The 14,347-nt window shown below is 45.1% G+C and overlaps 2 protein-coding genes and 1 pseudogene across 5 annotated transcripts in view; 2 read left to right on the top strand and 1 right to left on the bottom strand.

Annotated features, from left to right (window-relative positions):
* Positions 1–1,873, top strand: part of GINS2 (GINS complex subunit 2) — a 10,595-nt gene extending 8,722 nt beyond the window's left edge. The window contains exons 4-5 of the mRNA XM_006926733.3: positions 849–975; positions 1,198–1,873. Of these exons, the coding sequence (XP_006926795.1) occupies positions 849–975; positions 1,198–1,323 (253 nt within the window). The 3' untranslated portion in view covers positions 1,324–1,873. The remainder of the gene's footprint in view (positions 1–848; positions 976–1,197) is intronic.
* LOC112474961 lies at positions 580–695 on the top strand (annotated as a pseudogene).
* Positions 1,874–2,828: 955 nt separating the features above from the next.
* GSE1 (Gse1 coiled-coil protein) overlaps positions 2,829–14,347 on the bottom strand; it is a 416,570-nt gene continuing 405,051 nt past the window's right edge. For all 4 annotated transcript variants that reach the window (XM_015600369.2, XM_015600371.2, XM_015600370.2 and 1 more), the window contains 5 exons: positions 13,729–13,842; positions 12,521–12,892; positions 10,599–10,877; positions 7,654–7,757; positions 2,829–6,806 (listed from right to left, as the gene is read on the bottom strand). In XM_015600369.2, the coding sequence (XP_015455855.1) occupies positions 6,672–6,806; positions 7,654–7,757; positions 10,599–10,877; positions 12,521–12,892; positions 13,729–13,842 (1,004 nt within the window). In that variant the 3' untranslated portion in view covers positions 2,829–6,671. The remainder of the gene's footprint in view (positions 6,807–7,653; positions 7,758–10,598; positions 10,878–12,520; positions 12,893–13,728; positions 13,843–14,347) is intronic.

Below are 14,347 nucleotides of genomic sequence, written 5' to 3'. Positions count from 1 at the left end.
TGCTCAATTTTGTGCTAATTTGCAATTTATTCTGTGATTTTTGTAAACATATTTTTGTTTTCTCTGTAGAGTAGGACAATACCTACCTACCCCTCAGGCCTTTTGTGAAGACAGAAATACTGTGTAGTGCCACACGCAGTGCCTAGTACAGAGCTGTGAGCTTCTTGCCCTGGCGGGTTGTCAACCCTTGGATAACTGATGGGATAGGAGTGACAGAAGTCATGACCTCTGAACCAGCCTTGAAACAAATTCATCTTACATGGAAATTCTACAGCACAGAACACTCAGTTATCCAGAGACAGAGGATGTCTAACTCAGAGCTTATTCTCAGATACTTAATTATTTTAGGAAACAAGTCCTTGTGCCGTAGCCTGCCACGGGACAGGAAGCATGAGCACAGGTACCTTTGTGGATCATGGCTAAATTTTCTAACCTGTTAGAAATCCTTAACATTTTAAAATCGAAAACACAGCCAAAGAAATTTTGAGGACGTGGTTCCATAGTGTAGCGAGCGGTTAGCACATCTGCTTTACATGCAGAAGGTCCTGGGTTTGCGTCCCAGTAGAGCCATGATCCATGGTCTGCGGCCATGCCACCCTGTACAAGCCCGATGTCTGATCTCGGAAGCTAAGCAGGGTCGGGCCTGGTTAGTACTTGGATGGGAGACTGCCTAGGAAGACCACGTGCTGTAGGCATAAATAATAAAAATAAAAATTTTTATCCTAGAACAGTTTGTATATTTTGCCTGAATCCAAGCATATTTCTTAAAAAGCCACTTCCAAGTTGATACTGCTTTAGTTTACCAAGCACTTCCTTATGCGATTTATTTCACCTTTTGCTTCCTTTAGTGCTTCAGACAATATCCCAAAAGCAGATGAGATCCGGACCCTGATCAAGGATGTGTGGGACACTCGCATAGCCAAACTCCGGGTGTCCGCTGACAGATTTGTGAGGCAGCAGGAGGTGCATGCTGAGGTAAGTGCGGGCCTGGCCTGCCTCCCCTTGGGGTCGGGGGAGGCCTGATGCTGTGGAGGGATTTCCTGTGGCACTGTCTGCTTGAGCTGTCACAAGCAGGGATTGCTAGTTGTGTTTTTTAAAATTATTATTCATTGGTTTCTTATTTTAATTCATTAGGTTTTACCTTTCCCCCAAATTAGAAACTCTTCAACCAGCCGTCTGTTTTCTCTTGTGTTTTAGCTGGATAACTTGACCTTGATGGAGATCAATACCAGTGGGGCTTTCCTCACACAAGCGCTCAATCACATGTACAAACTCCGCACAAACCTTCAGCCTTCTGACAGTGCTCAGTCTCAGGACTTCTAGAGGAAGAACTTTGATTTGTCAAGGCCTCCCATCTGCTGGCAGGAGGCTTGCTGGGCCATGTGCGAGTGCTCAGGACATGACAGAGGTACTCATGCTTCTGGAGTTCTAGAACCATTTTTGAATGTAAGAAAAATGTGTAATGAAGCAAGGAATGGATTCATAACATAGCTGGAAAGCAACGTTTGTGCTTAGTCCGTGAGATATCCTTTAATTCCACATCTGTCTCTAGAAGCCAGCTGTTCTTTTGTAGGAGAAGGAAAAGTTTTGGCAAACAAGTGATTCTCCCTAGCAGAGCCTCAGGTCTCCTGTACGGAAGGAACTGTTATGTGTGGGTGAATGTTCAGTGATGTTAGGTGTTACTTTGAAAAGATACAGTAGGAGCGGTGATGTGGCCTAGGGCTTTTTTCTTTCTTGATCCTGATGTCTTGGGCTAAACTTAGACTCTACAGAGGCTGGTCACACAGAGAAGGATAGCAGATGAGTGGCTAGTGATGTTGACTGGTGTTGCTCATGTAAGCCCTGATACACAATAAAGATGGAATCAACCCAATCTCTCTGTTGGTTTTTTCCTCCTCTGCTATCAAGTAGGAGCAAGCCACATAGCTAAAATAATTAACTTCAGACAAACACTTGGTGTCTCTTGTTCTCTTGGCTACTTCTGGTTAAGGTTTAAAGGGTTTCTTATCAAGGGGAAAGTCAGGCAAAAACTAATACCGTGTTATTAAGTGAAGCTGAAAACACAATGCTTTGAAGAAAAGTTGGACCTGTAACGCTGCTCTTGATGGATTTTGGGGACTGTTATAGGTAGCAGTGGCTCAAACAGGGTAAATTCTTTAAGAGAAAAAATTTTCAATTAGAACATTTGGAAGTGCTAAATAACTTCCTTATAGAAATTACATTACCTTGAGAGGGGCAAAGATGGTTGTCTAAAGAGTCATATAGTGAGTGGAAGTTTCTGTAACCAGCTGGTTTTCAACTGTAGCATCATTGGTCAAAAGTAGTAGCATGCTATCTTTGTCGGCTTTTTGCATGATCAACAGCCCGGAGAATATTTGCCCTTCAGTGTTTAAAGTCCAGACTTCAAGTTCCTTGAGCACTGTTTTCTCCATTCCAAATTGCTGTCTAGATGTCCCTCTAACAAGCAGCTGATGGCTATGTGAACATCGAAGGGCTAAACACAGAAGGATTAGGACACAGGGATAGAGACCTGGTCTCTATCATTTACGGTGATAGTTTAGAAGGTTGCTTTCAGATGACAGGATGTGCTTTTTCATCTGACTCTTACTCGGTCTTTCACATTTAATCTGGGGAATGAAACCACATATTATTGGTAGAGGGTCAGGAGTCCTGTGTATCTCAGATCTCACCCCTGAATGCATACCTATCCCTTAAAACCTGAGGTGCAGTTGAATCTGCCTTCACATTTTACATGTAAATCTATATAGCTGTTGAACTTTTTGTTTTAAATTTCGCTTTGTTTTATTATAACAAAAAAAAATTTCCTCTTAACATGATTTAGGAAGATTTTATTTTTTTGGATGTTGTCAGAAATTACAGCAATATATTCATAAATACCTAATTACTACATTCAACAAATAATATTACAATACAATTAATTCAAACAAGTACACTTAGAACAGGTTTAATTTCACAGCATCTAAACTGCCCCCAGAGTGACCGAGGCACCGTTCCTCCTCCCTCCCATGTACTGGTTTACTGTTCTAGCAATTAAGCACAGGGTACATACAAAGTAACACAACCAATTAGCATGGTCTTCCTCAGGTCAAGGCAGAGTTAAGGAGTTTAAGTTAAGCGCTGGATCAGAAAGTTGGGGACAGGCTACTGCAAGTAGTAAAGAAGTCAATAGCATGGTTACTTGAAAGAGTATAGGGATTGTTGCTAAGTGGCTAATATACACTTATTTAAGAGTAACAGAATTGGCCTGTGCTGACCATCTCCATCTTGTGGTGGATCCTTGGAATTTTCTACACTTTAAAACACATGGCTCAGAGGGAAAGGGAATATCTGATTTAATTTTCGAGATTTGGCAGCATCGTGAGCTACTTGAGGAAACAGCCCTTCCATGTACAAGCTTAAGATTTGCTGTTATAATTCTCTGCTGCTGAAGTGTGGGCTCCTTTGAATATTCTTTGAATTTTGTTAAGGGTGTAATTACTATTAGAATATTAACGCCAATTGTTTTATTTCCTTTAGAATATAGACTAAACTGTTGAAAATCTTATCTTGGTTATCTGAGACAGTAGATTAAGATCATGATAATTTTTTTCACATCAGTTTGGCTCTGATTATACGAAACAGAAAAACAAGCCATTTTCAAATGATCAGGTTGTATAGTGCCAAGTTTGGGGGAAAGCTCTGGTTTGTTTCTAAAGATCTGAGTAAATGTGGAACCACATTATTCAGCTTTGGAAGGTGTCCCTCACAAGTTTCGTGAAACCCCCTTCAGAAGACAGATGGCAGCTGTCTCCTCCAGGTGCTGTAGGAAGCACACGAGGTCATGAAGGACTGAGGTCCTCACAAAAATACTGACACTGAGGTTGCAAAATCAGTTCTAGAGCAAATCTGGTATACTTTAAAACTTCGGAGAGTGCGTACCTGTCAATTTTTGTTAAGCCCAAACTGAAAAGAAACTTAGATGCTACCGTGTTCTTTGAGAATCATTTGAAAATAAGTGTTTTCAGATAAAATTATTGGATGGAAAAACCATTATCGGGTACTGTGTCTTAGAGTGGTGCACTTTTGTTTTCAGAAGACACTTTCTTACCTTTTTCTTAGTTTAATGCTGTCTTTCTGGTTTATATTTATATTTTCTGATTGTCATATTCACTTCTTGAGCCCAAGAATATTCAGAGATCTCCAGAGATGGGTGAGAGTTTGGTATGGCAGAGGGGCAGGGAAGCTCAAAGGCAAGGTAAAGGTGGTGTTTTCAATCAATCAGAAGGGGGAAAAGCAGTACTAGCTCAGTGACACAGCTTCCACCCCTGGGCAGAGGCCTCCCCTGCAATGGCATATTCCCCTATCCCACGTGCTGACCTCCTCCCGTAACACCACAAACCCAGCCCAGGGAGCGTCCCCTCGGCTGAAGGGATGGGCCGTTCCCATCAATTTGTTAGATTTACATTTTTCACTTTAGCCAAGGCCATTAACAAGGCTGATTAGTCAAAGTATCCAGACATTTTCTGTGATGGAGAAGGACTGAGAGTGAAGCGCTAAGATGTAACTCTTAAGCTTTCAGACCAGAAACAGCAAGCAGATTTTAAATAGAGAAAGTCAGTGACATTCTGCCCTGATTGTTGGCAATAGAGCTCCCTCTAAACACCTGTCCCCACCTGTGGACCATGTTGATCTCTCAATGTCTTTGCAGGGGAGGAGGCCCACAGAACAGCCCTTAGTCTCGTCAAGTCTTTCTGTGGAGAGGAAGGCGCTTGTTGACTGCTGATAATACTGGCGGCACTTTTTGTCTGAGTTTGCTAATAACTGGAAGATTCTTGGCAGACATACAAAGCAAACTGTGTGGGAACAGATAAAGCGACACAATGCCATCTGCCAGCAAGCTGTTCTGCACAGCTAAGGTCTGGGGCTGAGGGTGCGGCCACTGATCGCAGTGAGTAGCCTTCGTGAAGGTCAGCCAGACTTTCCCCTGGGCAAAGGGGAGGTGTGATGCTCAGGCCTCCTCCCCTCCCCCCTGGCAGACCAACCACTGGCTAGGCTGCTTTGGCCTCTGGTTCAAGCCCATTTGGGCAAGAGATACTTTCTTATCTAGATTAAACCCTGCCTGAATGAGCAGTAACTGGGACAAGAAAGAAAATTTCCCCCACTGCTTTGCATTGATCTGATTATCCCAGTTTCTAGCTGCTCCTGTGCTTGTCACAGTCAGTTCAAAAGGAGGAGAAGTTTAGCTCAGACATTGTTTACCCTACTTTTAGGCTTTTACAAAGCTTTGCATCTAAATAAAGCCTCTAAAGTTTCTACTTTGCACCTGTTCTCAGACTGCTGTAAGACCTCAGAATTCTATCACAGAAACCGCTCAATTCCTGAAGGTTCTTTCTTTTACAAAAGCCCCATGTCTATATGCGCACGCATAGGTGCACCCACAGTATCTGTCTTGTCCACCACAGACTAGCCCCTCCTCAATAGCGACTGGGTATAACTGCTATTTGCTGTCCAGAGCCGGGGGGTGGGGGCAGAGGAGGAGGTAAGAAGTGACTCATGGCTTTCTACATCGTTTTCTGGTGCAACTCAAAAATGAAGTGATCGCATAGGTGCCAGTGGTAAGCTCTTTTACTTTTCTTCTTCTTTAATTTTTAAAAACACTTCAATATTTTAATGTCCTGACCAGCAGCAGTACAAACACTAAAAGCAAGTTGTTTTTTTTTTTTTTGCCCAGAAAACAAAAACAAAAAACAAACGAAACCCCCAAACAGGAAAACAAACAAAAATCCCCCCAAACCACATATTAAAAATGGCAGGCTTTTTATAACAATAATTAAAGTAATAAAAACATACAAAACTTTGTTTTTTAATATATATACACAGTACAAGGCTGAAGCACCTTTGACTTTTCTCTCAAAATTTGTTTGTATGAAAACACCCCCACTGCAGCAACAATTTGGTGGGTGTGAATATATGTATACATAGAGCTCTGTACATTTCCCCCACAGAGTAATAAAAAGGTACCTTCAGTCTGTCAATTCACTTTATCTTTAGGTAAGAGCTTTTCCAGGGAAAAGCTTGTGGGTGAGGCTTCAGTACTGTTGCTTTGTGTGCTCCTAGGACCTGTTGCTTTGAAGAAAATTTTGCAGAAAAGTAACTGAAATAAGCCCTTTATGTAAAATGCACCCCGCTTTCATTCAAGTGAAGCAGGTCTCAGTCCCGGAGAGGAAGGAGACCGACCCCACGCTGCAGCCAAAGCAAACTTGGGTCTTGAGGCATAGTAATATGGCAACACAAGAACCAGAACTCAAGCGGTTTGATCCAATCTTATGCACCCAGGGGCCATAACTGACAAAGTTTTAGTGTTGGTAATGGAGCTTTCATTTTCAGATTAAAAGAGAGTGACGGGGGAACAAAGAATAAAACTGCCTTAAAAAAAAATTATGGGCCTCGTCCTACATTGGTTGCTCGCTGAATTACAAAGGTGATTCAATTGCATTGAAGTCAAGGCGAGTTCGTTCTTTTTCTGGAGCCTGGAATCCTTTGCTTCATGCATGGCACATTCTTATTTTTCTTTAAGCTTCAAACCTCCCAGTGAAAAATATTAAATATTCAAGGTAATAAAATAGATAATATTTCTATACTATAGGTTCGGCCTAGTGCAAGGGAAACCGTCACCTAGGATATCCCTTAAAGTAACCCCTAGGCCAATGCATTGCAGGCAACGCAAGGCACTTCCGTAAGTGATCCAGTTCCGCCTGGAGTCGCTCCCTCTCTGAGACAATCTTCTGCTTCTGGCTCCTCAACTCCTGGGGGTGGGGAGGGGGAGGAGGGGAAATCCACGTCAAACAAAATTGTTTCACACTGTAAGGAAACTGATGCAGAAATGTGCTGGAGGCCACGTGGGAAAGCAAACCTTCAGCACTTTGAAAACATCCTCTTCCCAGCTCAGTGTTCTGACAGTGGCCTCTGGGGACAGTCTAAACAGGTTTTTCCAATGTCTTGGACTCTCACAATACCTATTCTCATAGAACCAGCGCCCCACTGTTGTCTCAGCTTCGACTCTGAGGTTTTAGTAAGCCCTGATACTATAAAAATTTTCCTGCTTTAGGGGTGGCCAAGATGTGCAAACCTTATCTGAGACAAGCCCCAGGTCTCTGCACTGGGAAGAAGCCTGTGGGGTCTGTCACAGCTGGAAGACCTGTTGAGCTAAGGAGGTGGTCTGTTTTGCCTCAGGAACTTTGCTCTAGTAAAATCCTCTCCTCCACAAATCACAGCAAGGGAGACTGACACAGGCGATGCATAATTCCTCAAAAGGAATATTAATAGAAATACCATCTTCACCCTCCCAGGATCAGTATTCTGCAAATTAACAATACCTTCCCCCTTGGCTAGGGTAATCAACTGACCCTTGAATTTCACCCCTAAATTTTAAACTCTTAAGAGCAGGATTTCCCCTCAAATCTTGTCTGTATGGGTGCTCTTGAACCCAAACTTGACCGTTTAAACCAAAAAAAAAAAAAAAAAAAACAAAGAATGAAATCTTACCATCTGCGACAGTATGGATTGACTTAAGTGAAAAGCATAGCGTTTTAAGAAAAACGCCCAGGAGCCAGCTTTTGTTCTCTTCCCCATGTGCGGCGGCCCAAGACTCACCGCCATGCTGTGAGAGAGCTGTTCTGCCGTGAGGCTGAGGCTGTAGTGCTGGGCCTCCAGCCGCCTGCACTGCGTCTGCAACACCTGCCGCTCCAGATTTTGCTCTGAAAAGACAAGCGACGTTGATACATTTTCTGTATACAGGGGCCACAGGCCCTGGCGAGGGTTTCTCCTGTCTAGTGCAGCTGGCACAGTCCTCTCCTTTGGACCCCCGTGCTCCCAGCTATTTGAACTGTGCTGGTAAAAACATCAGTATGACTAAATCCAGCCTGGCGAAATAAAGGATAGATCATTGAAGGGAAATTTAATGGATACAGATTAGGAAGCAATTAAGGATCAACTTACGGCCTTAAAATGCATTTTTCAAAAAGATAGGAAAAAAAAGGGTTAAGTTTGAAAGTTTTTAAGCTGCTAGAAAAGGCCAGAATAAACTTAGAAACTGACTTTAACAGGAGAGTGACTTCAAACCTATGAGGATAAATCTCTGCTTTATATGAAGCGTTTCAGAGAACAAAAACCAGGGAAGGCCACCTGACTGATTTTACAGAAGCTAGAACGGTCAGTCGCAATAGCAAAATAAAGTACAATAAAATTCACATCTAATACTACTTAAGAAAAGGTTTAAAATCTTAAAAGTACTAACTATTCAAATTCATCAACGAGGAAGCAACATCAGAAAACAAAAATCAAGTCACCTCAATGCGTATAGAAAATACATTAGTTGACCTTCAACAACCGTACACAGCACAAGTTCAGCAAATGGGATTCACAGCACAAAAGCCCCGCTGGCACCTCTGTTCAACAGCCTAGAGGGCCCGGGCAATGCAATGTAAGAAAAGGTGTAAACTTTAAAAGGAAAGAACTATACTTAATCTGCAGAAGATCTGATCATTTGTGATTATCTAAGGAATAGGGATAACAAAAACTAAGAATCTATGATAATAAAGTGCTAACTAAATCTAGTAAAAGTAAACTCATGAAGAAAGTGAGCAAAAATTATTTACTACAATTTACTACCATATTCATAAATGGAGTGACATGACTATCAAAGATGTCAATGCTTCTCAAATCTGTAAATTCAGCGAAACTGAACTTCTAACAGGAATCGTTTGGGTGGAACAAACGAGGTGATCCTAAAATTCATGGGTGGGGTGGGGTGGGGTGGGGGGTGGAACCAAAGGCCAAGGGCCAAGAACAGCTGAGCTGTTAAAGAACAAGTCAGGTGAGCTGCCTCCAGATAACAGAGCTGCAAAGATTCGGCATGACACAGGGACAGGCCAGGAGACCGCTGGATGGAGCAGAACAGAGCACCAGAGACAGACCTGGGCACTGGTGAGGGTGCTGCATGACGGGCACACCCCATGGGGGAAGAGAGGACCCAATCAGCTGCCAGGATGATTGGCTGTCCGGGTGGGAAAGATGAAGTTAGATTTCTACCTTATTTTGTAACAAAAATGAATTCTATGCCTAAGAGAAGCAGAATTTGAAGACTGTTAGAAGGAACCGCAGGATAATATTAATATGTTCTTGGGGGTAGGGAAGGAATTCCCAAACAAGACACCAACAAACATCGACCCAGAAAACATGGGATATATTTCTCTCCATTTAATAAAAAATGCTATATATTGTTTCTGGATATGTACAAATGTATTTAAAGAATACCATGTAAGCAGAGATGGATAAATTAAGATTCCATTTGAAGGAGGAAAGTAAGCAAACTGTAGAACTTGATACTCCAGTTGTTGGCTACATGAGCACCCCTTTAGTTAGTCTAGTCTCCGATTTGAAAATGTTGATTTCAAAGGATTTAAAATGATTATGATATTCATAATTAAGTGTTTATACTTAATATTTACAACATAGTAATACTTGATAAAATTCTTCTATGATAATATGGTAATTAATTAGGAGGTGGCAGCCTGGGTTTTGCCAGTTATGGCTGGCACTTCCCAAGCCCTGTCAAATTGACAGCACTGCCAATGCCATGAGGATGGTGAGCGCAGAGGGGCCACAGCTCACCCGTCAGAGAGACGAAGAGCCAGGAGCTCTGAGCGCTTGTCCCTGCTCTGCTCCACAGAGGTTCTTCCCAAGTAGTCTACCTGCCTGTTTCACTAGGGGGGGAGGTTGGGCAACTCTCTATATCAAGTTCACAGCGCCCCGGCCTCCATCTAAGCTAGAAGGGCCTTTCAGTCATCTTGAGGAAAGTGAGGTGCAGAGAAAGGAGGTGGTGTGCTACAGAATGCCAGAACTCCACCAGCACCCAAGCCTCGTGACCCACCACCCGGTGCACTAGACCTGTGTGGGAGGGGCGTACCCGGTTCCCTCCCAGGGTTTCGCTAGGCAGGGCTGGCGTGGGCACTCGAAGTTGTGAATAAAACATTCTGGTGGCCAATGGGCTTGCCTCCCTGCACAAAGTGCTAGTCCAGGAGGATGACAGAGCCTGTGAAGGAAATCGCCACCAGCATTGAGACGCTTCAAATGTGAGACAGGCTCAGACAGCGCAGGCCTGGCTATTTGGGGCTCAGCTAAGTTAATAAAGTTTTCATTTTCCAGGAAGGACCCTTGTATGTAGCTATCAGTGTCAGGACTGATAGAAGATTTAGAAGCACAATGGAAGACAGCACAGAGAGCAAGGGCCCTGGGCTGTCACACTGAGTGGTGGCAGGTCACCTGGTACTTAAATTTCTCCAGTGAGAATGGCCTCGGGTTTGTCCATGAGCAATTATCATGATAAGTAAGCCTGAGGGACAGTTCTCAAAACAGGCAAAATGGCTGAGGAAGATTTAGTATTTGTATCTAGTTGTGCACCCAGAAAATCTGAATGCCAGCGCTATCACTTAGAAACTCCCTAATGGTGGCAGTGAAATCCTGCACTGACTGGTCTGTTAAGCTCCTTCCACTTTCTTTACCGGGCCCTTGATGCACTCTCTCCAACCCCTTTGTACCTTCTATGTGTTCCTGGTAAGCTTCAAAAATTGCCTCAATCCCTTGCCACTTGCGCCTGGGGGGTTCCTCGTCATCCTCTTCTCCATCTTCATCCTCCTCCTCTTCCGAGTCCTGGTCCATCTCCTGTATGAGGGGGCCCTTCCTCACGGCTGGGGGCTCCTGCTGCCCGTTGTGCTGGGGCAGAGGAAGCCGGCTCGAGGACTGTAGCTCCGGAATGTTGTAGTGGACGGACGTGTCAACCTTGTGGTTCTGCTCCGCAGACAGCACAGCTACGCTCCCTGGGGAGGAGAGAGAGGCTCGTCACAGCCTGTGGGGACCTTGTGCCGGGGGAGGAACAGGGTATGGCGGAAAAGGGGTGGGTTACTCTGCCTTGGGCAAGAGTCAGTGTGACTGCAGGTCTCACAGCAGACTAGAAGATGGAGAGGCCTGTGCCCTTCAGAGATCGAAGACAGCACCTGAAGGAATGGTGAGAGCCACAGAGAGGATGGCGCGCCTGGATTCCGATCAGTCGTAGTATGTGTGGGATCTCAGCTAAGTTCATCTCCGAGCTGTGAGACGGTGGATTTGAGCTTAGTTTATAATTGGCCCTCAGCAATGATCAGTCCCCTTCCTCTGGTGAGACCTAGGTATTTCAGTCCCTGAGCATATGTGGTGTTCTGCCAACTAGGAGTTGGCTAACTAACTGATGCGGGGACCTATCGAGACTAGGTCTGCTCTGTCTCGGGGCGTGGCCCTGCTGGTGGTGTTCCAACAGGAGCACGCTGCCTCCCCGTGCAGACGGCAGCCTCATAGAGTCCAAGACCTGCTCCACCACTGGACTTGTACCGCTCAACTGGCCATTGGCTGGATGACTTTAAAATCCTGAGGAAACAGTCAAGTGTCGTGTCACTAAAGGGCTGAAATAAAACAAGGCATGAAAAACGTGCCCTGGGGCCACACAAAAGCCGGTGAGGTGTCTTGGAAGGAGCCCAGAGATATTTACCCTAGTCATGAAGTCAAAACATTTTCCTTCTTGAAGAATATTCTTTCAATGAAATTCATGACAAACATCCAATAAAGCACTCCTCCTGATTTTCGAGAAGTCATTTTTAATCACTGTCAAAACCACTGCCCTTTGCTTTCTGGGTATCGTCTCTGTTGACAGCATTAACTTACCTGAATGATACTGACACAATGTTAGTATTTATTCAGCTTTTAAAACTGGTAGAATAAAGATTTCAAAATGGTTTTTGGCATAACCAAATTATTTTCTTCTGGCTACTGATGTGCACGAAAATTTATTTAATGCCCAGTCATTATTTAATCATTGAGGATTCTTTTCTAATCAATTTCAAGCTTTGAGTCAGTGGAAATAAAGTGTATAAACTTCTCCAGCCATCAGCGACTTTCACTAAAAAAGTCTGAAAGAAGCGAACCTAGAGGCCCACACATGGGGCTAGAGCAACCATTAGGTCACAAAATGCTTGCCGGGCCTGGCGGAACACTCACTGAATTTAGTTAGGAAAGGATGGGGAGATTTCCAGGTGAGTCTGTTTTGGGGACACTGGGAAATCACTCAGCTGTAAGACACATGGATCCCATTTTTGCCGGAAAGGCACCTTACCTGGCCTTACTAAAAAGAAATGCTTCTATTAAACTCAGATGCCATCACTTGCTAAATTTTCCCCAAGTGTGGTCCACAGACTGGCAGCATCAGCATCACCTAAGCACCTGCTAGAAATGGAGACTCTTGGGCCTCACCCCAGACCTGCTGAGGCAGAATCTGCCTCTAATGACCTCCCCAGGTGCCTTGTGCACACTGAAATTCCAGAGGGGCAAGCCCATGGCTGGCGCTGAGTGACTGCTGGTGCCCTAGGAACGTTAGCCTGGAACAACAGCTACAATAACACAGGACCAGAGCAGGGATGGGCAGCCTCCTTACCTTTGTGCTTCTGCAGGGCCTTCTGGGTGGACTGCAGCACGGACTCGTGGAACTGATGTGCAAACTCTTCCGCCATGAAGGGCTCCCATGGCTTGCTCTTCCCGTTGATGCTGTGGGACAATGGCACGGGAATGTCCTTGGGTGTGGGGCCCCTGATGTAATGCAGCATGCTCAGGCTCTTCTTGCCCCCAGGGGCCTCGCTCAGTCTGGCCTTCTCGCCACTGGCAGGAGCCGGCTCCTGGAGTCGCGATAGCTCCTGAGGCCGGAGCTGTTCCAGTCTCCCAGGCTCCGTGGCCTTTGGGACGTCAGACAGGGAAGCAGCAATACCCACAGGCTTCTCCATATCCAGAGAGGCTGGCTGCGTGGCTGGTTCTTTTAGAGACAGAAAGCGAGGAAAATGTTAAGAGCTGCAAGTGACCAGGTGGACCCTGACCTCTAGAGCTTACTTTTTACAAAGACCTAGTACAAAGGACTAAGACTCAAGGACATTAAACGTCAGTGCGCATTCTGTGGTCTTAGGAAGGGGTGTGGTAGCAGCAAGTCCATCCTTGAAAGGCACTCTAGGAAGGCATCTGGGAAGAAAAAGAATCTGAAGGAAGAAACAACTTGCTTCAGGTTATCCAAAAAGTAGGAAGTTATATAGCCCAAGCCGATAAGAAAGACCACGTGAGGAGGTGAAAACAGGGCCAGACCATCAAGATTTCCTGTTCCATTCAGCAGTGCAGCGATGTGTAATCAAAGCCATAGGAGAGGAAGTATGAAAGCAAGTGTTGCAGAGGCCTGGAAGGCAGAATGAGCAAGACAGACCCGGGAGAAGAGTGCCAACGAAGGGCAGACGGGAGCAGCAGAGCCGAAGCAGTGGCACTGAGACCTGGGACACCGGGCTTCGGTGGCTCAGGCCACCACTGGACTGACGGACGATGGCTACAACTAGACTGACCACCAGACAAGAGTCCTGTGGAAGCCAGGACCCTCCCCCTTAACTCTCCGAGCCCTGACTGCCAACTCTCATGTTCCATCCCGAGGAAGTCAAGTCCTTCACAATCGTGCAGGAAGCTTGTATGAGAGAGATGGAAAGAAACACGTTCTGTCTCCAAGAGGAAAGATTCAAGATGAAGACCTTGAGCAGCTGCTTTTGACCCTGCGCAGCCCACACGACAGTCCTGGGCGGTGGCGGATGGGGCTGTCCTTCCCGCCCTGGGCCTTACCGCTCAGGGAGACAGCAGGACTGTCCCTCGGAGAGTTTCTGAGTGAGTCTGCCACTGCTGCTGACAGTGCCTTCTGCTTCATGGCATGGAGCATTTCGACAAGTTTCTCTTTGTCTATGAGAAAAGCAGCCTGAGATTAACAAGACAGTTGCATCACTTCTGAGAGGGAAGGGGAGCAGGATTCTAGCCCAGGCTGTGACTGGCAGGTGCAAGTCCTTTAAACCAAGAAAAAATGAAAGCAAGCACCACGGGGACAGGTGGTGCTTAAAGGAAGAAACCTTCATGTTAAGAGTGAGCCCAGATTCCTCTCACCTTTTACTACTTAACATTTCAGATGTATTCCAAAAATAGCTGTGTGTATAGGCGATGACAACTATATGAAATAATGAGTACCTATGCTTTTCCAAGGTGACTCCTGAGGATGCATTCTCATTTAAAAGACAAAAAAGTTGGCCCGAACACAAGAAAACAACCTGAAGATCCACACAGCACCTCTGGAAGCACAGGCTGCTTCCAGGCATACTCTTCCCCACGCCTTCTGGCACGCGAGTGCAATTCCTACGATGGTGGCATTTACTGAAAAGGAAGGGACCCTTGTGATGTTCGATGACACAAATTC

Source organism: Pteropus alecto, unplaced genomic scaffold (assembly GCF_000325575.1).
Source record: "Pteropus alecto unplaced genomic scaffold, ASM32557v1 scaffold7, whole genome shotgun sequence".
Taxonomy (NCBI): Eukaryota; Metazoa; Chordata; class Mammalia; order Chiroptera; family Pteropodidae; genus Pteropus; species Pteropus alecto.
Note: the sequence above shows the minus strand (reverse complement) of the source record. Positions and strands in the feature narration are given on the sequence as shown.